Raw genomic sequence first — 24062 nt, forward strand, 5'->3', positions numbered from 1 at the left:
CCGTAGCTCGGAGTAATTTGATCGTCTGAAGCCTTCTTCTCTCAGCTCGTCAAAGTCATTCTCCGTCCAGCTTTGTTCCGTTGCTGGTGAGGAACTGCGTTCCTTTGGAGGAGGAGAGGTACTCTGGTTTTTAGAGTTTCCAGTTTTTCTGCTCTGTTTTTTCCCCATCTTTGTGGTTTTATCTACTTTTGGTCTTTGATGATGGTGATGTACAGATGGGTTTTTGGTGTGGATGACCTTTCTGTTAGTTTTCCTTCTAACAGACAGAACCCTCAGCTGCAGGTCTGTTGGAGTACCTGGCCGGCCGTGTGAGGTGTCAGTCTGCCCCTGCTGGGGGGTGCCTCCCAGTTAGGCTGCACGGGGGTCAGGGGTCAGGGACCCACTTGAGGAGGCAGTCAGCCCGTTCTCAGATCTCCAGCTACGTGCTGGGAGAACCACTGCTCTCCTCACAGCTGTCAGACAGGGACATTTAAGTCTGCAGAGGTTACTGCTGTCTTTTTGTTTGTCTGTGCCCTGCCCCCAGAGGTGGAGCCTACAGAGGCAGGCAGGCCTCCTTGAGCTGTGGTGGGCTCCACCCAGTTCAAGCTTCCAGGCTGCTTTGTTTACCTAAGCGAGCCTGGGCAATGGCGGGCGCCCCTCCCCCAGCCTCACTGCCGACTTGCTGTTTGATCTCAGACTGCTGTGCTAGCGATCAGCGAGACTCCGTGGGCGTAGGACCCTCTGAGCCAGGTGCGGGCTATACTCTCCTGGGGCACCGTTTCCTAAGCCCGTCGGAAAAGCACAGTATTCGGGTGGGAGTGGCCCGATTTTCCAGGTGCCGTCTGTCACCCCTGGAAGGGGAACTCCCTGACCCCTTGCGCTTCCCGAGTGAGGCAATGCCTCGCCCCTGCTTCGGCTGGCGCACGGTGCGCTCACCCACTGACCTGCGCCCACTGTCTGGCACTCCCTAGTGAGATGAACACGGTACCTTAGATGGAAATGCAGAAATCACCCGTCTTCTGCGTCGCTCGCGCTGGGAGCTGTAGACCGGAGCTGTTCCTATTCGGCCATCTTGGCTCCTCCTCCTCTACCTCTTTTTAAGGCCAATAACTCTGAGATTTGTCCCTTTGAGACTATCTTCTAGGTCTTGTAGGTGGGCTTCATTGTTTTATATTCCTTTTTCTTATGTCTCCTCTGACTGCGTATTTTCAAATAGCCTGTCCTCAAGCTTACTAATTCTTTCTTCTGCCTGTTTGGCCCTGTTATTAAGAGATTCTAATGCATTCTTCAGCACATCAGTTGCTTTTTTTTTTTTTTGAGACAGAGTCTCACTCTGTCACTCAGGCTGGAGTGCAATGGTGTGATCTCGGCTCACTGCAACCTCCACCTCCCGAGTTTAAGCGATTTTCCTGCCTCTGCCTCCTGAGTAGCTGGGATTACAGGCATGCCATCACACCTGACTAATTTTTGTATTTTTAATAGAGACGAGGTTTCACCATGTTGGCCAAGCTGGTCTCGAACTCCTGACCTCAGGTGATCCTCCTGCCTCAGCCTCCCAAAGTGTTGGGATTACAGTCGTGAGACACCGTGCTCGGCCTGCATTTTTCAACTCTAGAATTTCTGCTTGATTCTTTTTAATTATTACAATATCTTTGTTAAATTTATCTGATAAAATTCTGAGTTCTTCCTATGTTCCAGTTTTCTTGTCTTTAGAATTGGCTTAGTAGTATTAGCCCTACCTGTTTTTGGATAAAAAGACCACATGAAAATTTATTTACCCTTGATCTTTGAAAAGTATGAATTTTTCACATATATGCCAAATGATTCTATCCTCCTCTTCGTGCGTTCTAATTTGATGCTTGTGAAATCATAGCAATGTTATATTGTTAATGTATATAGTGCATTTATTATTGTGCTTATTTTATGTTTTAATTTTTTTATTCAAAAGTAATATATGCTCATTTTAACAATTCAATCCATATATATGTATTATATTTATAACTCTGGTCTTCTCTAACTCTATTTAATTTCAACCCACATCCCAAGGTATTCTATACTATTTTTCCATGTTAGTAAAAACATATAGATCATCTATTTTCTTTATTTCTCTCTTTTATATTCCAGAGAATCATGTTATAGATGTAATAACCATGTAAGTTCTCTCTTTTTGCTTAATGGATCATGGCCATCTTCTCATGTCTATGTGTGTAATTCTAATTAATTGCTTTTGTTATCTTCATGGTGGCCATACGGTTATTTATCAACCATTAATTTATTGATGAAGGTTGTTTCCAGTTTGTGCAAATTCAGGTAATGGTTTAATAAATATCTTTTCATAGAATTTTGTATACTGATACTTTAATTTCTTCGTATTTTCCTAGAATTGGAATTGCTGGCTCAAAATGCTTGTGTAGCCTAAATTTTAATAGTTGCTACCCAGATTATTTTCCATTGTAGTTGTAGCAGTTCTTATTCTGCAACACCATTATTTCTTCATATATTTTCTCTAACTCCATCTCTTTCCCCCTTGTTCAGGAACTTCAGTTATAGACATATTAGACAACTTGAAGTTGCCCCACAGCTCACTGATATTCTATTCTCTGTTCTTTTTTATGTTTTCTTTTTCTTAGTGTGTTTTATTTTGGCTTCTATTGCATTGTTTTCAAATTTACCATTATTTTGCTCTGCTGCGTCTCACCTGTTATTTCCATCCAGTTAATTTTTCTCAGACATTGCAGTTTCCATCTCTATATAAATTTGATTTGGATTTGGATTTAATAGTTTCCATGTCTCTACTTGTTGGGGTGATCAGACCCAACACCAGGCCGTGGGGGCTACGAAGTCCGGTGGAGTCAAAGGAATGAGAAAAGACAAGTTAAGAGAGAAAGTACGACCAGGGGGCCAACGCTAGTATGGAGGCTGCGAAGGCCCCGAGCTGTGGGAGCCCGCGCTATTTATTGGTGATCAGACAAAGAAACAGGTGGTGAGGATGTGGGGGTTGAAAGGAAGCGGTGTATCAAGCGAATGAGCTACAGCTGTGATGGTTTAGCATTTTCTTTGAAACATATGACTACTTGAAATAATGGGAGTGCTAGAAGCAAGGAACCAGCAAGTCTCTAGACATATTCCAAAGGCCACGAGGGGTTTTAGATCCTGGACCCCGGACATGTTCCAAGACTCTTTTACATTATGTCAGACATGTAAGCCCTGCCTCAGCTTCTCTCCCAACACTCAGCTTTCCTCCCAACATCTACTTGACTTTTTGAACACAGGACATACAGTTACAATAACTATTTTGATGTCCTATCTACTAATTCTAACCTCTATGTCAGTTCTGAGTCACTTTTGATTAATTGATTTATCTTTTCAAAAATGAGGGCCATATTGACCAGTTAGTTTGCACGCCTGGTAGTTTTTGATTAGATGCCAGGCATCATGAAGTTTACCTTGTTGGGTGCTGAATTGTTTTGTATTTCTATAAATATCCTTGGACATTGTTCTGGTACACAATTAAGTTACTTGGAAATAGTTTTTTGTTTGTTTGTTTGTTTTGGTTCTTGCTTCTAAGATTTCCTAGGTGGTACTAGAAGAGTACCAGTCCAGAGTTAATTATTCCCCACTACTGAGGCAAGACTGTTCTTTTTACCTGATGTCTCATGAATCTTGGGGTTTTCCAGTCTGGCTAATGGAACGGTATTCCTGGGCTCCATCTGGGTTTCTCCTCCTTATACAAGGCCTTGGACACTCAAGGATATAAGCTGGGACAATCAAAGGGCTCACCTTTTCTTGTTAGAGTACTAGACACTCTTCCCTCTAATCCTTTTGAATGTGTTTTTCCCCAGCCTCAGGTAGTTTCCTTGCACACATGCACTGATCAGGACTCAGCTGAATATTCTAGGGGAACCCTTTGAAGAGCTCTGGAATTTTCTTGGTACAGGTCTCACTTCTCAAGTATTCTGTCCCTTTCAGCTCCTTTCCCTCAATCCAGGAAAGGGCTGAACTCTATCTGTTTCACCTCCTTATACAAGACCTTGGGCATTCAAGGATGTAAGCTGGAACAATCAAAGGGCTTACCTTGTTCGTTTCTCATTGCTCAGGGAAGGTTTCTGCTACTTCATCTTGGAAGCAGAAGTTTGAGATATGAAGGGTTTCAGATAAGCTAGTCCTTTTTTATACTCAGGGAGACCACTGGGATGTTCAGTGAAAATCAGCATCATGTCAGCCCAGCAGTTATTCTATTTATTAGATATCCCTTTCAAATTATTGCTTTTGTGTGCTTTACCACAGGTGTGAAATCACTGGACATTTAACTGTCATATAGCATTTGTTATCATACACATTGTAGATTTTTTCTCTCTTTTAAAGAAAATATCTGAAACAGGTGTATAAAGTAATCTTCACTGTAAAATAATTAGTGATTGTTTGAACTGGTATTTTTTTGCAATTAAAGAGAACTGAAAATACTGTAGTAGCATTTCTTTGTTTCTCTTTATTTTCTTCAGAGACTGCAAATAGGACATTTCAAGAAAAAGGCATCCTGGTAGGAGAGAGCAGAAGTTTTAAGCCTCACTTGACCTTCATGAAGTTGTCAAAATCACCGTGGCTCCGTAAGAATGTGAGTGCATGTTCTTATTGCAAGCCTGTTTTACCAGGCCACACTAGCCATAAGCATGGTCTGGAGCACGAGTGACATTGCTGTGGTCTCTGACACTACTCTTTCTTCTGGGATTCCAAGTCAGGTTGGTTCCAATTCCCAGGGACGCTGAGGATGCTCCTGGCCTTCCATAGAGGCTATTTCAGCTTTGCCTTCCTTTGCCATGATGGCTGTTCTTGCATAGTCTGGCCATCATTTATTTCTACCACTGTTGCCTCACCTGCTTCATCCCCTGAAGAGCCTCGAGGTGGTGCCAGAGTTCACTTTTGCTGCTATCCTTGCTTGTGGTTATTTGCTCTCAAAGCTTCCTCTGCTGGCCTGTGTACGCTGGTGCTGCTCACCGCAACTGGGTAAGCTTTTTTTACCCCTCTTCCTGTCGCTCTTCAAGGTTTCCAAAAGACCATCTTTCAGCAGTTGCCTCAGTTAAGGCCTTGGAACCAGGTATACTGGGGACTGGGCATGAGGGTAACTGAGGGACCCCCTTTCCTGGAGGTACTTAAAAGTACTTCTCCCTAAGTATGGTCAACCCAGTGGCACAATCCAAGTGACAAGTCTTTTGACTTCCCCTGTCTCAGGGTGACTTACTGCCTTTATAGGCCACCCCTTCTTCCTGCAAAAGTCGGAGCAACTTTTGACTTACGTCTAGGTTCATGAGCATTTCTCCTAAAATCCTAAGGCCACCCTTCATTTTGTTTCCTATTTCAGCCTAGGGGGTTCCTCATGCAAATTCAGACATCTGATGGCCTGCTCTCATATACCAGAGTTTTGGAGATGGGCATGCAGATTAATATCCGCTCCCTGCTCTCCATGACCCTTTGCTGCAGTTAAGACTGATTTGCAGCTCTAGAAATGAAGGCCATGTGTAGTAGTAAGTAGAATTTTTTTTTCTAAATTTGTCACATTTTGTATTTAATGTCTCTGTCCTCAGAAAAGTCTTTTGGGTCCTTTAAATCATGGGTTTGGGTGACTCACCATCCTATAGTTAAGAGTTTTCTACAAACTATTGCTGAAAATCTCAGAAAGATATCTTGCATGGTTTTTTGGATTACATTGCCACAAATTTAGTAGTATCCATATTAGGTATCATTCCAGAGTATGTTAGGTAAAAATAATTGGTGTAAATGATAGATTTTGAAATCTGGGATGACAACAATTTATAAAACTTGTAGACTGACAGTTTGATTCTTTACTGGTTATCTTTCTTGTTTTGCTTTCAAATGGATTGTCCTCTTCCAAGTGGTTTCAAACTTAATCACAGAATGACAATCAGTGGTGAAGGTAATATCTCCGTTTCAAAATGTTTCTTTGTCTTTATAATATTAACTTTGAAATGAGAGCACCCAAGGACATTTATTTTAAAAAAATGCTTAAACTATATATGTCAACATTTCAAACTGCATTTAAATGATTTATTGGTAGTTAATTTCACAGAATCAATCTTACCCTATAGAAAAGTGATATGAGACTTGGAATGGTTGTGATGTAACTGAGATCACAGTCTTATCAGTTACAGAGCACTGTCTCTGCACTTGAGAAACCCATCCCATCTCATTCTGTCTCACATTCTTCCCTCCCACTGGCCAGCTCCAGTTCACGCAGAGTCATTTCTATGTGTAAGGAGCTCCCTGTTCCAAATCATATTAATTAAGTAAATATGTATTGAGTGCCTACTATGTGCCAGACACTGGGTGCTGGGCACAGATTGGTGATCAAAATAGAAACAGTCACTGCTTGAATGGTACATAAAATCTAAATCAGATTGCATTTTATTTAGATTAGAATGCTTAATATTTAGAAAACAAATTATGATATCATTTTCAGTAAGCCAAATAAGAATTTTTTTATTTTAATTTATGGAATGAGTCTATTCCCATCACTATTATAGTGGTCAGTGTTCCTGAAAGTTTAAGGAAGTAGATCTTAGATATGGGGATTCACAAGTCAGCTGGGGTACTTGTTGAAGCTTCAGGTTTCCACCCTCTACCCTTAGATTTGGAGATGGACCTAGGACCTAAGCTTCTGATGTTCAGTAAATGCCATATATGGTTCTGATACAGATGATCTGCAGAGGAATATACTTAAGACCTGCAGGCTTAAATAAATATCCAACAGTTTCTTGTGCAGCAAATCTACTGTAAAGGTTACAACCAGTATGAAAAGGTGGCATACATACAAGAGGATTTCATTTATTTACTTTATTATAATTCATGGTTTGGTATGTAGATTATTTGAAAATATATGGTTCCTTAGTCTCAGTCTTAACGTTTTTACATTTCCAGCTATCTATTTTCTTCTCTTGGCACTAATTTTCTTTTAGATTTTTGTTCTGAATCCATCCATTGAGCTAATGGTCACAAGCAAATGACCATTAAATAAAGATGATCGTGGAATGTATTGCTGGCTTTCCATGTTATTTAGATTGATAGTGAAATAAAAGAAGGGAGTGGTGAAATAATAGTTTTTTTGTATCCACTTGCGTGTTAGGAGATTGGACTCATTTCACATATGTTATTTTTTATTTAAAAAGTTACTTTAATTATAAAATTATTAGCTGAATATATGCTTACTGTAAACAATTCAAGTACTTACAGACCTATAGAGTGAAAGGTACAGTTTCTCCCTCATTACCATCCTGCAACCCACTTCCTCCCAACAGAATGCCTCTCTAGGTAACCACTGCCAGTAGATCCTTTCAGACCTTTTCCTATGCACTGCAAATATATATGGACATACATACACGCATATAGTTTCTTTAAAACAGAAATAAAACTCTCAATATTATTTTGATTTATCATAATTTAAACATTCTTCCCTTGATGAATAATTAGGTTGATTTCTGTTTCTTTGGTACCACAAACAATGCTGTTATGAACTTCCTTGTTCACTTTTCTTTGGGTGGATATGCCAGTATTTCAAAGAACCAATTCTTTGAAGTGGAATTCTAAGGGCAAAGGGTATTAGACATTATAAACTTTCAGAAATACCACAGATTGCCTTGTCAAGCAATAGTGGCAATTTATATTCCCAACCGTGGTGTATGAGAAGAACATCTGTTAGGATAAACTTGTGGTAGAAAGACTATCAGAGGTCATATAAAATTGATATGGCCCTTTGAGCTATGAATTATGCAACTGACATTAAAAAATGTTAAAAATCTCATTTTCTTTAACATGTCCTAGCTGCTGATATTATTCTAAAGAAATAATTTAAAAAGAGAAGTTCTTTATGCATAAAGATGTTTACTGAAGTATTATCAATAATAGGGAAATAATAGAAATAACTCCCACAACAATAGGGAAATGTTTAAGTCAATTATGGTAAATCATATAAATAATATAAGCAGCTATTGAAGTAGATACAAGGATTCTATAACAGCATACAAAGGTAAATAAAATACTATACTCTTTAGTATATAAAATCTATACTATAGGATGTATACTATAATTAAAATTGTATAAAATGGTTTCCTTGGGTTTGCCTTGCCAGCACCTGAATGTGTTTCATCGCATTTTAGAGGTAAAAAGTGGCTTCCCACAGTTACTCTCTTAGCCCATGATTTTTCTGGTAGATCAGTGAATAGAACTGACCTTAATGTCACTCAGAATATAGTATATCCTCCTTGACATGCTGAGGATTCCCATTTTGGTTTGCTGGGGTTCTGAGGAATGGTGGGACCTTGGTGAGTGGAGTGTAATAAGTGGTGATGAGCAAAGTTAGGTGCCCCATGGCAATGCAGGAGTGAGGGGCAGCCACCGGATTCAGAAAACCTGAAGATTTTCCATTGTCATGGGAGTGTTCCTTCAGTTTCTGGTATGGAGGGGTGGTGTATAGTGAGACTGTCTGGAAAAGAGCTAAATGATATCTCCTGTTAAGATGCTGTGTTTTAAAGACTGGTGCCAGGTCGTGTCCTCCTTATATTTCAATTTGACCTGCTAGAGGGCAGTCTGGAAATGATTTTGTGTATGATACTGATGCACTCCTAAAGTACTGGTGCTGCTGTTGTCAGGGTAGACATGATGATTGTTGGTAAAAAGGGGTGTGCTGTGTAGAGGAATGCTCTGGATTATTACAGGAAAATTCTGAGATAGTAAGATAGCTGGTCCATTCATTATTGTCTATAGGAGGTGTAATGCGATATTCTGTAGTGATAACCCAGTTGAAATTTTTTTAATCATCTAGTCATTGTCATTTAAAAAGTAACCTGAAAAGCTGTTACCCATGTCAACTTAAAAAATTAGATTCAAAGTCAGAGCTATAATCAGTCTGTTTATGAAGGTAAAACATCTCATTGACATTAAAGATGTGGACAGATGGTTGGTGCAGGGGATGAGTGTTCACCCCCTGGGAGGTTGTACAGATCTAGTGTGAGGATTTCCCAGTGGTGTTCAGTGTTTGGTGCAGAAGTCCCTGAGCTTCTGGGGTCCTGTCCTCTGGTAGGCACCTGTTGGCAGGTAATTGCATGTAGTAGTAGTAACCAAAAGCCCAGTGGGGAACTAAACATTCAATATATGGTGTTCAAAATTTTGAAAATACAGAAACTCTCTCTCAAATGTCCTGATGTGAAACTTCTTCTGTGACAGCATGGTATTCTGGTTCCTAAGTTAGAGAGCTGAATTGAGGCTAAGGACAGATTCTGTGAAACATAAGGCTTTTCTTGGCAATTATGTATCTTTCTAACACCAGGAGACATTTAGTCAATGTGTCAGCTTTGCATATTCTTAGTTTCATGAAATTCTAGTGGGTATATTGCATAATAAAACATCAAAAGGAATCATTATCATTGTATTTTGTAATTTTTTTCATCAAATGAAGCCTCAGAAAATCATGTTAAATTACTGTCTCTGAAATAGTAACTAAAGTTCAGGTTATTTGTAGTTTTTTCAGAATTCAGTTGACATAGCTAGTCTGCTAACTTGTTCAGCTTCATGCTTTTTATAGGGTATCTTTTTGGACTTATTTTTCTTATTGAATGAACTTGGGTTTCAGTGATTTCAATGTTGCAAATCTTGGTTGGTTAGAAATATGTGCTAACACTTGATGGCAGAAGAAGACAAGTTTCAAATCAAACAAACATCTTAATGCAGATCTCAAAAAATAAATGTGATAGCATCCTCAAAAAATAAATGTGATCGCCTAATGTATAGATCAGTTGTTTTTAATCACAAATTATTTTCTGGGCTTCTTAGATATCTTCCCTGATTTATGACTCTTTCAAATTACTACTGTAGCTCTTAAACTGACAAAGATATGTTTTATGAACATGAACACCTCTTCACAGCAGTGTTTTACAGAGTCAGAAAATGAGAGTACTTTAGAATGAAAAAAATGATCTTTGAAAATTGTTAGCGACTTTCACTTAGACTGGTTTGTTTTGAGGGCAGAATTCAATATGCAAAAAGTAAGGGCCGAAGGGTGATCATTGGACCTGATGATGATGATGATGTTGAGGGGAGTGGAGAAGAGGATATAGGACAGTCATTGGTAGGAATGGAAAAGGAGAGCATATGGATGAAAATTTTGTTCTGATGCTACCATTAAGAGGAAATTCCAGTTCCTGAATTGTTTGGTGATTAAATATACAGAACCAGAATTGTAATGAAAAGTTTCTGTACTAGGTTGGTTGAATTCAGCCTTACTCTGCATCCCTCCCTAACTGTGAGCCCTGATGTCATCTTTCTTCACTCACTACCATTATTTACTTCTATCTGTCTATCTACCTAGCTAGCTGTCTGTCTATCTATCTATCTGTCTATCTGTCTGTCTATCTATCTATCTATCTATCTATCTATCTATCTATCTATGTATCTATCTCTGCATATTTTTTCAGGATTTTGTAAACTGGGCCTGGTATAATTTGACTGCCACTCACTTTTGGGGGTCTGCATGACAGTGAGCTTTTATAAACCATGTTAAAACTCAGGAGCATTAAGACTATTCCTTCTTAAAGGAATCCTTGTAGTAAATTTAAAGGAGCATGAGCTTTCCTGTTTTAGCCCTGTTGTTTAGTCCTGGACAAAATCACATAACCTCTCTTGATCTCTGTTGACATATCATAAAAGAAGGACTCTTGACTCCTGTGCTATCCTGAAACGTCTATAAGATAAACACTTTGACCAAACTGCTTAATTTGGCTTCACACAGATATATATTTTTTAACCTTATATTGGCTTTCTTGTCTGTGTGGAAGGAGAATGACAGAAAGAAGAAAGGTCTTCAAGTACTGATAGGAAGATAGTGGCAATTTAGATCTGAATCTTTCCACTTGTCCTCCTAGAAGCCAGATGGAGCAACAAGGACAATGGGAAAAATACTCTACACTTTTTTTTTTTTTTTGAAAGAACTAGGATCTCACTTGGTTGCCCAGGCCTAGAGTTCATGGCATGATCACAGCTCATCACAGCCTCCAAATCCTGGGCTCAAATGATCCTCCTGCCTCAGCCTCCTGAGTAGCTGGGACTACAGGTGTGCACACTATGCCTGGCTAATTTAAATTTTTTTTTTTTTTTAGAAACGGGGTGTTGCTATGTTGCCTAGGCTGGTCTTGAACTCTTGGCCTTAAACGATCCTCACACCTTGGCTTCCCATAGTGTTGGGATTACAGATGTGAGCAACTGCACCCAGCCACATACTACATCTTTAGTGAAACTGAGAGGTAGAGAAATCCTGTCAATACCAAATTATGTGGAAGGGCTGGTGGTAGAGGTCCTCCTGACCTGGGAGACAGAATAGGCAAGGGCTCTACATTTTAAAGAATATTCCTTCATTCTAACAAAGGAGAGGCACAGAGAAGCCCGGAGACTACCCTGCCACTTCCTTCCTTCATCCCACAAAGAGGGCATTTGTAGATGCCCTGGGTATTCGGTGAACCTTGATTATTCCAGACAAAACTTTAAAAATATCTTTGGTGCCAGATAAAGCAGATTGTTTCTGTAAACCATTTTTGAATCTCCTGGTGTCAGATGGCTTAATTACTCACAGTTTTTAGTTGTTTTTGAGTCACTTTTCATATTTCCAAGTGCATTAAACAGCAAATCTCTTTGTTTTAATGGCTTTTTAAAACTAAAAATTCAGTGAATTCTCATGAGGTAGAATTGTAATTTCTTCTGAGATACTCTAGATTACATTAGTCAACACTGTCATCTACTGTGTGTTAAAGAGCACTATTTATAACAAGTGCCTTCACTTATGTTTCTAATGTATTTTTCAACTTTATGCTGTTGTATTGTCTATTTCTGTATATTGAAAAAAAAACAAGTTTACAATTGTTTAACAATTGGAAATGATGTTTATAAAGGTAAACCTGCTTAACATTCATTTGGAATCTTTCAGTACTTTATATGTCTTTAAAAATTGAGAAACAGTAAACAGAATGCTAAATTATTTTATGGGAAATTCTAGAAATTGACTAAAGTCAGGATTACAAATGATTCCTGGTTGATCTTGATTCTGTTAGAGATTTTGACAACTTTGAAAACCCTGGAAGAAATGACTGGTGAACCTAATATTAAATCTTCAAAGTGGAATGGAGATTTGAAGCAAGTATCTTCAATAGCATTTTCTGAGATTTTTCTTTCTGAATATCTGTCAGGGTTTTATGTGAGGCAGGGATCTGTGATCCAACGAATGTTAGCAATGATGGGTTAAGTAAAGTTAATCTAATTCTTTATGTCAGAACTTCTTAGGTTCTCTGAAATGCAAATGCTTATTGTGAATCTCAAGAGCTTATAACAACAGAGATTCTTTTTTTCCCCCCATGTTCATGGATCCTCTGGCTCTGCTCCACATTGTCTTTACTCAGGACCGTGGCTGGGCAGCCTCCATCTAGGACTTTTCTGCCCTTCTGGCAAAAGGAAAGAGAGTTGGTGAACATGCTGATTCTTAAAGCTTTTGCTAAGAAGTGACACACATCATTTCTGATCATATATTATTGGCCAAAGCAAGTCACATGGTTCCTTCTGAGTGTAACAGAGCAGGATATATAATTTGCTTCCAGGAAGGGACACCACAGGAGGGACAGTAAATATTTTGAACAGTCATATAGTCTACTCAGCATTGTTTCCCAACCAGACCAGCAAGTCCTTTTTCCGCTGACTGTTTTGTAGCCCTAGTATTTGGTAGAACATGGCTTAGGAAATGCTGATTTGATAATTCCAGCTTAAGTGATTTTTTTTTTGTTGTTAAACATATAGATTCTGTGGACATATTTATTTTCTAGCAGTTGCATCTACAGATAAGCTTCTGATTTTTTTTTTTTTTTTTTTGAGATGGAGTCTCGCTCTGACTCCCAGGCTGGAGTGCAGTGGCGTGATCTCGGCTCATTGCAAGTTCTGCCTCCCGGGTTCACGCCATTCTCCTGCCTCAGCCTCCTGAATAGCTGGGACTACAGGTGCCCACCACCATGCCCAGCTAATTTTTTGTATTTTCAGTAGAGACGGGATTTCACCATGTTAGCCAGGATGGTCTGGATCTCCTGACCTCGTGATCCACCCGCTTCGGCCTCCCAAAGTGCTGGGATTACAAGCGTGAGCCACCGCGCCCAGCCCGATAAATTTCTGATTTAAGTGTAATTGAAGAAACAGAGTTTTAGAACTTATATTAAAAGATGCAGTATCAGAGTATTCAAGTTAATTAAAATTGCATGTGTTTGCCTTAATTATATTAAATATAAAAATTCTATCTCAAAGATTACCATTAGTTATGGGAAAAATGTTTTTCTCAGCGAGTCATTTTTAGACATTTTGAAACTTCTGTCAGCTGGTAATTTTCATTTTCTTAGTCAAGGACAAAGTGGAACATCATGAAAATATAGGAAACTGGCAAGTCCCACAGTGGATTGATTATGGGTAAAGACAAAATAGAATATATGGTCAAGAAAACCTAAGATTTTATTCCAAAATTGTGTTGATGCAGAACTATTTACCTTGTTTAGTAAGTGACAGCTAATTACTGACCCACTCAAATGGTCACATAAAAGCAAACCAGCTGGAATTATTTGGATGGCAAGAAGATTTTCTGTCACTGGAGAGATTGGCCAACCAACTCTTATTAAAATAATTAACTGCATAGTGAAAGAAGGTAAAGCTATATTCTTCTTGAGGGACTCAGATATGAGACGGAATTAAGGTTGCAATCCAAAACCATAACTAATTTATATCGGAATTATACTTCCATTTCTACATATGAGCTGGTTTATTTTGACCATCAGAATCTTACTCTCTAAAGGAAAGATACCTTAAAAATAGAATAATACTGGTTCTTCAAATTACTAAACCAGTTCAGTTCTCTTTCAATTGGTTACTCTAGTAAATTAAAAGACAAAAAGGTTGTTGGCCTCTTTGCCAGGGCCAATCCTCACTTTATCTGTAGTTGAGGACCTAGCAAAACTTACTCGTATCGTCTTAGGGACTAGCCACCCTTGGCTACAGGAATTCCAGTTTGGTTCCTATAGGAGGTGTTCTGTCTCTAAACCCTACTGATGGCAGTATATTTAACTGTTGGCCAGGTTTGTGACACCATTTTGGAGATCCATCTTTAAGGCTTTTCAGTGCAACTGTATCTTTATACTGTCCCTAAGCTGAAGACCAGAGTATGAAACTACCTCTCTTCCTTCCTTGGCTATTGCCTTCCCCACAGCTGGATCTCATTATAATAATTTGTTATGTAACTTTATTTAGAGCAGAACATTTCTTTCACAGTAATTTCCGGTTTGGTCTCCAGCACTACTGTGGGATTTTCATTGGCCATTCGTTACCTGGGAGAATGTTCCTTGTGACTCCCTGTAGTGATCCTGCACCTTTGGCAACAGCCTCTCCCTAATCTTACCCATTCCATGTTTCATGACTTGGTCCCCTTGGATCCCACCTTGCTCTTCACCCTCCCTGACCTACCCTGACAATCAGAAAATGGTAAACTTTGTGCTCTTGGACTTCCAGCCCAAATATCTCTAGAATTTAATTTACCAGGGAGTGGTCACTTGGGAATAAGCTGAATGGATAGGGAAATCACATCAAACAAAATGGATAGGGAAATCACAAGTACACAAAGTTGAGGTACTTCTCAACAGGTGGTAACTTTTCCATCACACATATATCCCTATTGGCAGGTGCCTAAGATGTACAAAGTGGGTATGTGGTGGACATGGAAAAGATGGTGTCGTTTGGCTTGTTTAGCTTTCTGGGGTCTGTGTGAGCAATGGTAGCACCCAGTGGGTATAGCAAAAGGGGAATATGCCAGTGTATATAATTTTTTGCATTCTATTATCTTAAGATACCAATTCCTTGTCTTTTGTCCATTTTTTCTTTTCCTGCCACACTCACTGCTTTTTTTATTAGTCTTGAAGTGCTTCTCAAAATTTGGAAAATATTCTTTCTTAATTTTTGAAATCTCTAAAAGAAAAGGCTGTGTGGAAATTACTGACTGGTCTGATGCCTATTTTAACTGTACTTTTGAAAAGCAAATCTAGTGTTTATAGATACAGGCTGACTCTGAGTGCATTAGGAAATTTATGTAATCCGGACGGGCGCGGTGGCTCACGCCTGTAATCCTAGCACTTTGGGAGGCCGAGGTGGGTGGATCACGAGGTCAGGAGATTGAGACCATCCTGGCTAACACGGTGAAACCCCGTCTCTACTAAAAAAAAAAAAAAAAATGCAAAAAATTAGCCGCGTATGGTGGCGGGCGCCTGTAGTCCCAGCTGCTTGGGAGGCTGAGGCAGGGGAATGGCGAGAACCTGGAAGACAGAGGTTGCAGTGAGCCGAGATCACGCCACTGCACTCCAGCCTGGGAGACATAGTGAGACTCCGTCTCAAAAAAAAAAAAAAAGAAAGAAAGAAAATTTATGTAATCCCTGTAATTCTATACAGATGTTCCTCAGTTTATGATAGGGTTACATTCTGATAAGCCCATCATAAATTGAACACATTATAAGTTAAAAATGCATTTAATACATTTACCTTATCAAACCTGATAGCCTAGCCTAGCCTACCTAAATGTGCTCAGAACACTTATATTAGCCTACAGTTGGGCAAACTCATCTAACACAAAACCCATTTTATAGTAAAGTGTTGCATAGCTCATGTAAGTTATTGAATATTGCACTGAAAGTGAAAAAACAATGGTTGTGTTAGTACTTGAAGTATGGTTTCTACTGAATGCATGTTACTTTCACACATCGTAAAGTTGAAATATCGTATGTTGAATCATCCTAAGTCAGGGATGATCTGTATTTTAAAGTAAACAAGGGGAAATTTCACAATTAAATGTTTAAGTTTGAAATGTGGGCAAAGTTCCAATTGAATGTTATATAAAAATTATTTTACATTGCCATGTGTGTCATACTTAGAAAGTCTTTGTTTACATTTCTTGCTCTATCTGGAGAGAAACATTCATTTTAAAATTGGTTTAAGGGCTACACATGATTCTTGGGTCATATGTTTAATGACTTCCATATTTAGCTATTGTTTTTTTCCTATCAGACTCCTTTATATCTGTTATGATGTCCAGGGAAGAGTTCCAAACCAAATAAGGTGAAAGGCTTGTATCATTGAGCACCTTTCTTCCTTGTTCCATTTCCTAAGTTATAGGGGTGTCAATGTAAATCGCAATGCCACTATTTCTTTCCCATTTCTTCACCCAGTTCTTGTAACATTCAGTTGTTGGAGCCCTTCCTCTGTTAGACAGGGTCATCTTTTCTAAGTAGTATGCAGGGAATACTGCTGGGTAGTTAGGCAGAGTAAGAGGCTGAGTTAGGTTAAGTAAGGTATCCTATTGAGAATGATGTTGGGGGTTAGAATGGGGGAGAAAAGTGAGAAGGAAGAATGTTGATGGGAAAAGAGTCCAGGAAATTGATTAGTTCATAAGAAAGTGAGAAAAGTATAAAGTACCAGGTACATGGGGCATGAGGATCTGGGAAAATGCTTTAGGTCTTTCTCATTTAAAGTTACAAGGCTGCAATTAGTGATGTCTGTGGATGCATTTAAAATGTTTTGAGAGTGTACAGTCTCTTGTACACTGTCTAGGGACAGTATTTAGCTCTCATTTGAATGGTATCTGAGGTACAGTTATGTCTGAAGTTCTATCTTTTGATAACATAATCAGCTGAGGTAAGTGGTTCCGTACTTTTGACCTCTAAGCTATAAAAGCACAACACATTCTACCATGATATAAATATGTTGCAATACATAGGCCAGTGTTATGGGGCAAATTAAAGTTAGGATTTTTCTGTGAACTCATTTCTGAATGATTTTCTACCAAACAGCCCCACTCTCCTGCTTCATTGTTGATGTTTTTTATACCAGTGAATTTTTTATACTGAGAATTTTTTATACCAGTGGCTTACTGGCATTAATTACTTAATGTTAGGAAGTATTGATTAGAAGGAAAAAGCTATTGCATTGAAAGAAGGAAACATAATAGATTAAGTTGTAAGTGTATGTGGGAGATTTTGTTTTATTTTTGATGTATGGAAATAAGTGGTTAAGTTGCTAAATTCAGGAGAACATGTACCAAAGAGCAAAACATTAGGAAAACAGATGATAGGAAGGAGGAGGAGGCTGTAGCTTGTTTACATTTGAGTGACCACAAGACTGTTCCAAGCCAAGAATACAGCTGGAGTTTGATGGAAGGGAGTTGAGTGCTCAGCTGAGACTGAGCATATAGGAATCTTTCTTGGATGCCTCATTTTTTGAGCCCCTTCTTTGTTTCATTATACTGAGAAAAGCCACATGCAAGTATAACAAACAGTTATGTGGCCAAACAGCATATGGTCTCTCCTGCTGGAAATGAGAAGGAGGAGGACTTGAGAAGAAAGATTTGAGGTTGGCTAAGTAGACAAACAATGAGCTTACGTGGGAACAGACTGTGTTGTAAATAAAGGCATTGCAGTGTTCTAGCACTGTGCTTGTTGTATTGAGCCTGCAACCTTGAGAACTTCTTGGGTGCCAGTGACCTGTTGTTCTCTCTCTGGTTAACATGGCCTTAGTCAGTATAAATGAACCAAATGTTTGTGAACCAGAGCCATGTTTCTTCCTCTGGTCTGTTTGATGCCAGCACCTCCTGGAATGACACATTAGGACCAGGAGGCAACCAGCATTTTCTCTTGGTGGCTTTTGTGAGGTGACTTGTGTTATTAGGACTCGTGTTATCTTCCCTCTGTGACTGCTTTCCTAGCTACTTGATGCCACCAAGGAGCATCCAGCGCTTCTTAAAGTTTTAGGGTAGGTAAAAGGAGGTGTCAGTAGTAGATTTAAAATGTATAGCTCTAGCAGCTGTGTTTCTACCTACTACTTGCTGAAAGGTGTAATATTGTAAATGTTAGTTAAAATACTAGGGTAGAGTTTCTGCTTTTTCTTTCTGTAAAGCCTGAACATTAAACCAGGCTGGAATGCTAAAAGTAAGTTTATAAATACAGGAGTTAGGGAGATGGCATGCCTAAAAAAATCCCATGGTGAACCGAATAGACGCTTTAGCATAAAACAAAATAAAGAATTGAGAAATACTATATATGGAAATAAATAGCTGGTCCAGAAAACGTAGACCATCTGTGCCAGTATTTTACCTGATTATTTGGAATATTAACAGTATAAGAAGCATTCTTTTTGCAGGCTGGATTATTTGGATAATTTTTTCTATGTATAAGTAGCATCTATGAATTCTCTCTTATCTCCCTCTCTGAAATTAATTTACTATGACCTGTACATATCACTTGATTTACTAATATTCATGCACTATATTAAGGGCATGTATTTTAGAATGCTAGAGATTCCCAAAGTAATTTTAACATTCGTTTTGGAAATATGATAGTATATATGATTGTATCTTAATAATGATTAATATTCTTAGAATTTTAATATTTTAAAGTAAATAATGGAGGGCTTGAAATTATTATTCTGCTCTTCTTCTCAATATATTATTTTCTCTACTTATTCTGAATCTCTATCCAAGCTCTATCTCTTACTAGCTGTGTCTTTTGGTAAGTGACCTCATTTCTCTGTGATTTAGTTTTCTTATCTGTGGATAATAGTGTTATTGTGGTTATTAAATGAGTTCAGAAAAGTTCTTAGAACAGTGCCTGTGCATAGTAAATGCTTTATATTTTCCATTACTGTAATACAGATGATAGATGGCATCATTTTTTTTTTCAGATTGGGCCACAATAATTGGGCCAGATAAAGTACTGTTGACTTTTCTATTTTTCATCACTCCTTATATTTCCTTCTGTAAACTAACTGACAGGCAGTTGGTGGGGTGTCAGGGCCTCAGCAAGACAGGAAACAGGCACATTCGACGAGGGGACCAAAGCAGAGCCCAGCCACGTAGACTGGCCCAGAATGGCCAGAGGAGAAGATGGGAAGTCCGCAAGGCCGTTCTCACCCTGGGTGCTGGACATGATCTAAAATCACCGTGCTGTTCTGGAGCTCATTGGTTGGTGCAGTGAAGCTCCTCATCTCTTTCCCTCCCTGTCAAGAACAGGCTGGGGTGGAACTGAGCCTCGTCCTGACTCAGAGGAGCTGAGGGAAGGCTGCAGCTGAGGGAAGGCTGCAGCTGGCGAGGAGGTAACCAAGTGTTCTGTATCAGGAGGACGGTGAAAATGAAATAGTGCAAATAACAGCAAAAAATGGAGTTGTGCAAAGAGGTGAAGGAGTCATGAAGAACTTTAAGATTTGCCAGAGATAAGCCCCATGACGATATATAATGTTTTCATAACTTTGAATTGCCAATATGTACATTTTCACTGGGGCAGTGATCACTAAAAGTGATTTCAATTTCTTCACCAATATAACATTAAACAAATGTAACTTTTTGCCACTTAACAAAAATAAGGGTAAGGGATTACTATTCTTCTTTAACCAGCCTATGCCCAAAATGGAAAGCGAGTTTGGCTCTTAAATCACATTCTTAATTTTGTTGTCAAGTCATTATCACAGGAAATGTGTATTTCTTTTATAGCTACTTATATGACAGCAATAAACTATTGGAAAACATAGCAGAAATCAAATCCAGGAATGCCAAGCTTACTATCAGTAGGACAGATAATTTCTTTGTCTTATATGAAGCCTGTTTATATTTTCATCATGGAAGTTGTGATTGTTATAATAAGTAACAATAAGAAGTTATCTTCTATTACAAAAATGTTTCAACCTTCTTAATATTGATTTCCATTCTGACGACAAAAAGTTTGTCATAGAAATTAAAGATGAATAAATGTATCTTATTTTTTAGAATCTTAAATGATTTTCACTTTGAGATTAGCAAATGTGAATTTCCATGTTTTGTGACTGTCTGTCTACTTCCTGTATTAAAAATAGAGTCAGAGGCATAGTAATGTAAGTCTGAGCCCTCTTTGGTACATATTAAATTATGCACATCATTTAGCTAAATGTAAATGATATGGTGAGTGCCTCCTGAGTAAATAATTTCCATTACTTATCAGATTGAGCCATCAGATGATTCTAAAAATACTCGTCATGCTTTCAATGGCGTTTTCTCTGGAGTGGACTGTTTGAGTGCCAAGTTACAACCAAGAACGAAATTCCTGTTTCCCGGTACATTGTATCAAAGGTTATCAAGTGTATTTGAACATCACTGATAATTTTTCCTAAACTGTGACTGAAACTAGGCTAAAGATAAGTTAAAACTTCAGTCATTTCTAATGATTAATTAAGATAGTTTTGAAAACTTTTTTCTGTTTGACATTTCTTACCACTAATTTATTGTTTCAAAGTCTGATATTCCATACTTAACCTCCTATTTTCTCTTCTAATGTTATGTTGCATAATTGAAATGTCACTTATACTGGATACAATTATAAATATGAAGCTCTTAAAAATATGCCTCCTCCCTGTTAGGTTTAAGGCAAAAATAACCTTCTAAGGACTAGACCATCACCAATCATATTCAAAATTCCAGGGTTGCAACACCCATAGCATGATTTGTTAAAGATACCTCACATATTTTTCTTCTACATGTGAAATAATCCTAACTCTTAGCCTTTATAGATGAAATTTAACAATTTTCATGATATCTTTTGAACCGTCCTAACATTGTATACCTCCATTGATAGTTAAGTAATAGTGCCTTGGGTCTGGCCTATGATGAAGAGTCTGGCCTATGATGAAGGGAAGCAGAGAATAATGTGGGGGGGTCCACAACCTGAAAATAATGCCACCCCCCAGCCTTTTTAGCTTTAAAATATAATCTGGGAGGATGATGCTTCTGAAACTATTTTGCCATCCCAGTGGATTCATTCAGAAAATAGGGCCCTTCTTAGTCTTACCCTAAATGATCCACTTTTGAGGTCCCATTTATTTTCTCAGAATCATAGTCTTCCTTTTTTTTTTAGTATGAAAGAAAACACTACCTGCTGCAGCTGGATGGTGAGATCAATTCGATAAATTTCATCAGAAAAGAAATATATTGCCAAACAAAAAATTTCTCCAGAGAATGAAGATCACGTTGAAATTGTAATATATATCAGACAATGCAGAGGCTTAGCTGTTTATAGGTTGTTTATTACTGAAGATTTTTCTGATCAGGGCATATAATTTCAGTGCCTTCAAAAGGCATCATGCCTTTTTGAACCATAGCGCTCTCTATAAATTATGAGTTAAGGAATTAATTCCGTTTCACTTGCTAGTAAAAATTAACTCCTAAAGACTCATGTTGGAAGTCATCTGTGAAAAATTCTTGCAAAACAGTTAGCATTTACCTTTTGCTGAAATTAAATTAATAAGCCTAGAAGATTAGAGTCAATCTCATGTTTTATTTCTTTAAAAAATGACATTTTACAAAACGGAAGTGAAGATTATAGCAATAGTGGCTAGTCGGTGCTGCATTGGTTTCTTGAAAATTGAAGGTTCTTATTTGTCTGCTGTGTTATTGCCAGTCTTTTCTCCAGTCTGAAGGAATGACTTTCTCTAACCTGCACACCCCTACACACACACATACAAGCATTTAGAAGACAAGAATGGTTGGTCATTTTCCATTTACTTAGAATGTTTTTTATTCTTGAAATGTTATCTCGAATGAAGTTATTACATAAAGTTCACTAATGATAATGACTGTGTGTATGTGTGTGTTTCTGTATAATTTATTATATTTCATTGTTTTAAGCACTTTTATAAATGAACTTACTTAGTCCACATAACCCTTTGAGGTAAGGGGGAGCGATTAGGAGTCCAGTTTTAGACATTGAACAAAAACATACATCAATAGAAACATGTTTAATATGATATTAAAAATTAAGATCAACCTAAATGTCCAACAGTAAATCAGTAAATAATTGGATGAATAAATTATGAGACTTTCATGCAGTTAAGTACTATGGAGAAAAATATTTGGCACATCTGTATATTATTTACTGACACGGCATATTTGCTGAAAATATAAAGCTGGTTATCAAATAGTACTCAGGGAACAACCACATTCTATAGAAGAGAAAAAATGTACTTTGTATTGGCATAGGAAAAACTAAACACATAAAACTATAGCAGTGGCAGTTTGTAGTGATTTAATATTTTTGCTTTTATAAATTTTTTTCCATTAACTAGTTTTCTAAATAAGTTTTTGTCACTGAAAAGAGAAAATATATATTCTAGTTACTTTAATCTTATGGACTGCATTTTGGGACTCTGAGGCTGAGCTGCATGGCCATTGTATAGTATAGCAGAGGCAGATATATTCTTTCCCATGTTATGGGGAACTACAGAGGTACCAAGGGCATCCCACTGTAATTTTTCAACAACCAGCTGTTTCTGCTAAGAAAATACACTGAAAATAAGGAGGAGCAGATAGAGAAGAATTTGGAAGATCCACTGACTTACCTGCTCCAATTCAAGTAATCTTTAATTGTCTTTCAGATGATTCTTACATAAGGAATTTAAAAATTACATCCATTTTATTAGGGGATTTTTCCACTATAAAATGTTAAGATCCACCTTACTTTTTAAAGATTTATAGTATTTTATTTTTTTCTACCTTACTTTAAAAAAATGTATCTATTTCGCTGGGCGCGGTGGCCCATGTATGTAATCCCAGCACTTTGGGAGGCCGAGGCGGGTGGATCTTGAGGTCCGGAGATCAAGACCATCCTGTCTAACACAGTGAAACCCCGTCTCTGCTAAAAATACAAAAAATATTTTTTTGTGGCGACACAAAAAATACAGGCGTGGTAACACGCGCCTGTAGTCCCAGCTATTCAGGAGCCTGAGGGAGGAGAATCACTTGAACCCAGGAGGCGGAGGTTGCAGTGAGCCGAGATCGCACCACTGCACTCCAGCCTGGGTGACAGCATGAGACTCCATTTCAAAAAAAATAAAATTTATCCATTTCTCCATTTTTGTTGGAGATGATTAGTCTTTCCTTGGTATCTCAAAATTTTAACTCAGTATACTTTATTATTTGTGGAGCTTAAAATGTATGAAGTTCTGAAAACTGCCAAATTTAAACCTAACACTCTTTATTGATGGTTTTTTAATACAACTCCTTCTAGGTAGGGAGACTTGAAAAACAACTTCACAACAATTTTATTGTTGTATATCCATTTCAAGTGCCAGTAGGCAGTGGTGTAACAATGTAGTAATGTAATAATCAGGTTCTAAGAAAGTGATGTAATTATGAACTGGCTGCCTGGGTGAAATGATTGATTGATTGATTTGTTTTTTCATTTCAAGGGAGTGAAAAAAATAGATCCTGATTTATATGAAAAGTTTATCAGTCACAGATTTGGAGAAGAAATATTATATCGCATAGATCTTTGCTCCATGCTGAAGAAAAAACAAAGTAATGGTTATTATCACTGTGAATCTTCCATTGTGATTGGTGAGTGTCATTTAAAAATTATTTATTATCTTTATTTTTAATTTTTTTGGCATCACTTGTATCTTGGCAAATACTTAAACTTAGTTGTATACGTTTTTCTCAATGATATACTTTACTAAATATTATGTTTTGACAATGATACATTGAAAATTTTCTAGAGCATTTTTAGTATTTATATTGATCAGTTAAGACTTTACTACCTGTAGTTTTTATACTTCTGGCTTTAAATATAATTATAATGAAGTCTGGAAATATTGATTTAGAAATCATTTCAATTTAATTTTATTTCATGAACATGAAGAAAGCATTTTCTCCAGGGAAGGCCTCCATGACCTTCCACACCTGGCATTTTGTATTTGCTGCTTGTAATTACGAATAGAATGATTCCAGCCAGAAAGTTTCACCTTGAGAAGAGAAAATGTAGGTGGCCTGCAAAAATTGAAAACTTCACTTTCTTCCCTAAAAAAGATGTTTTGAGGGGAAGCAAAGATTCATACATAAATGCATCTGTCAGATGGTATGAGATGAGACAGACTTATATAAAACTGTGTTTCCAGGTGGAAAGTGTGTACACTTAGGGAGATCTTTCATCCAGAATAGAGCTATACTCCAC

General features: G+C 37.9%; 1 protein-coding gene across 9 annotated transcripts in view; it reads left to right on the forward strand.

The window, feature by feature from the left end:
* The window catches only part of AKAP7 (A-kinase anchoring protein 7), a 160441-nt gene that overhangs the window by 72564 nt on the left and 63815 nt on the right, over positions 1-24062 (forward strand). For 4 of the 9 annotated variants that reach the window (XM_024249035.3, XM_002817356.6, XM_054558162.2 and 1 more), the window contains 2 exons: positions 4482-4594; positions 23302-23449. In XM_024249035.3, the coding sequence (XP_024104803.3) occupies positions 4482-4594; positions 23302-23449 (261 nt within the window). Of the gene's footprint in view, positions 1-4481; positions 4595-4714; positions 4984-5338; positions 5502-23301; positions 23450-24062 lie in introns of those variants that run through there. The other 5 variants (XR_008526435.2, XR_008526434.2, XR_010140346.1 and 2 more) reach the window with 3 other exon arrangements.

This window comes from Pongo abelii, chromosome 5, assembly GCF_028885655.2.
Source record: "Pongo abelii isolate AG06213 chromosome 5, NHGRI_mPonAbe1-v2.0_pri, whole genome shotgun sequence".
In the NCBI taxonomy this organism is placed as follows: Eukaryota; Metazoa; Chordata; class Mammalia; order Primates; family Hominidae; genus Pongo; species Pongo abelii.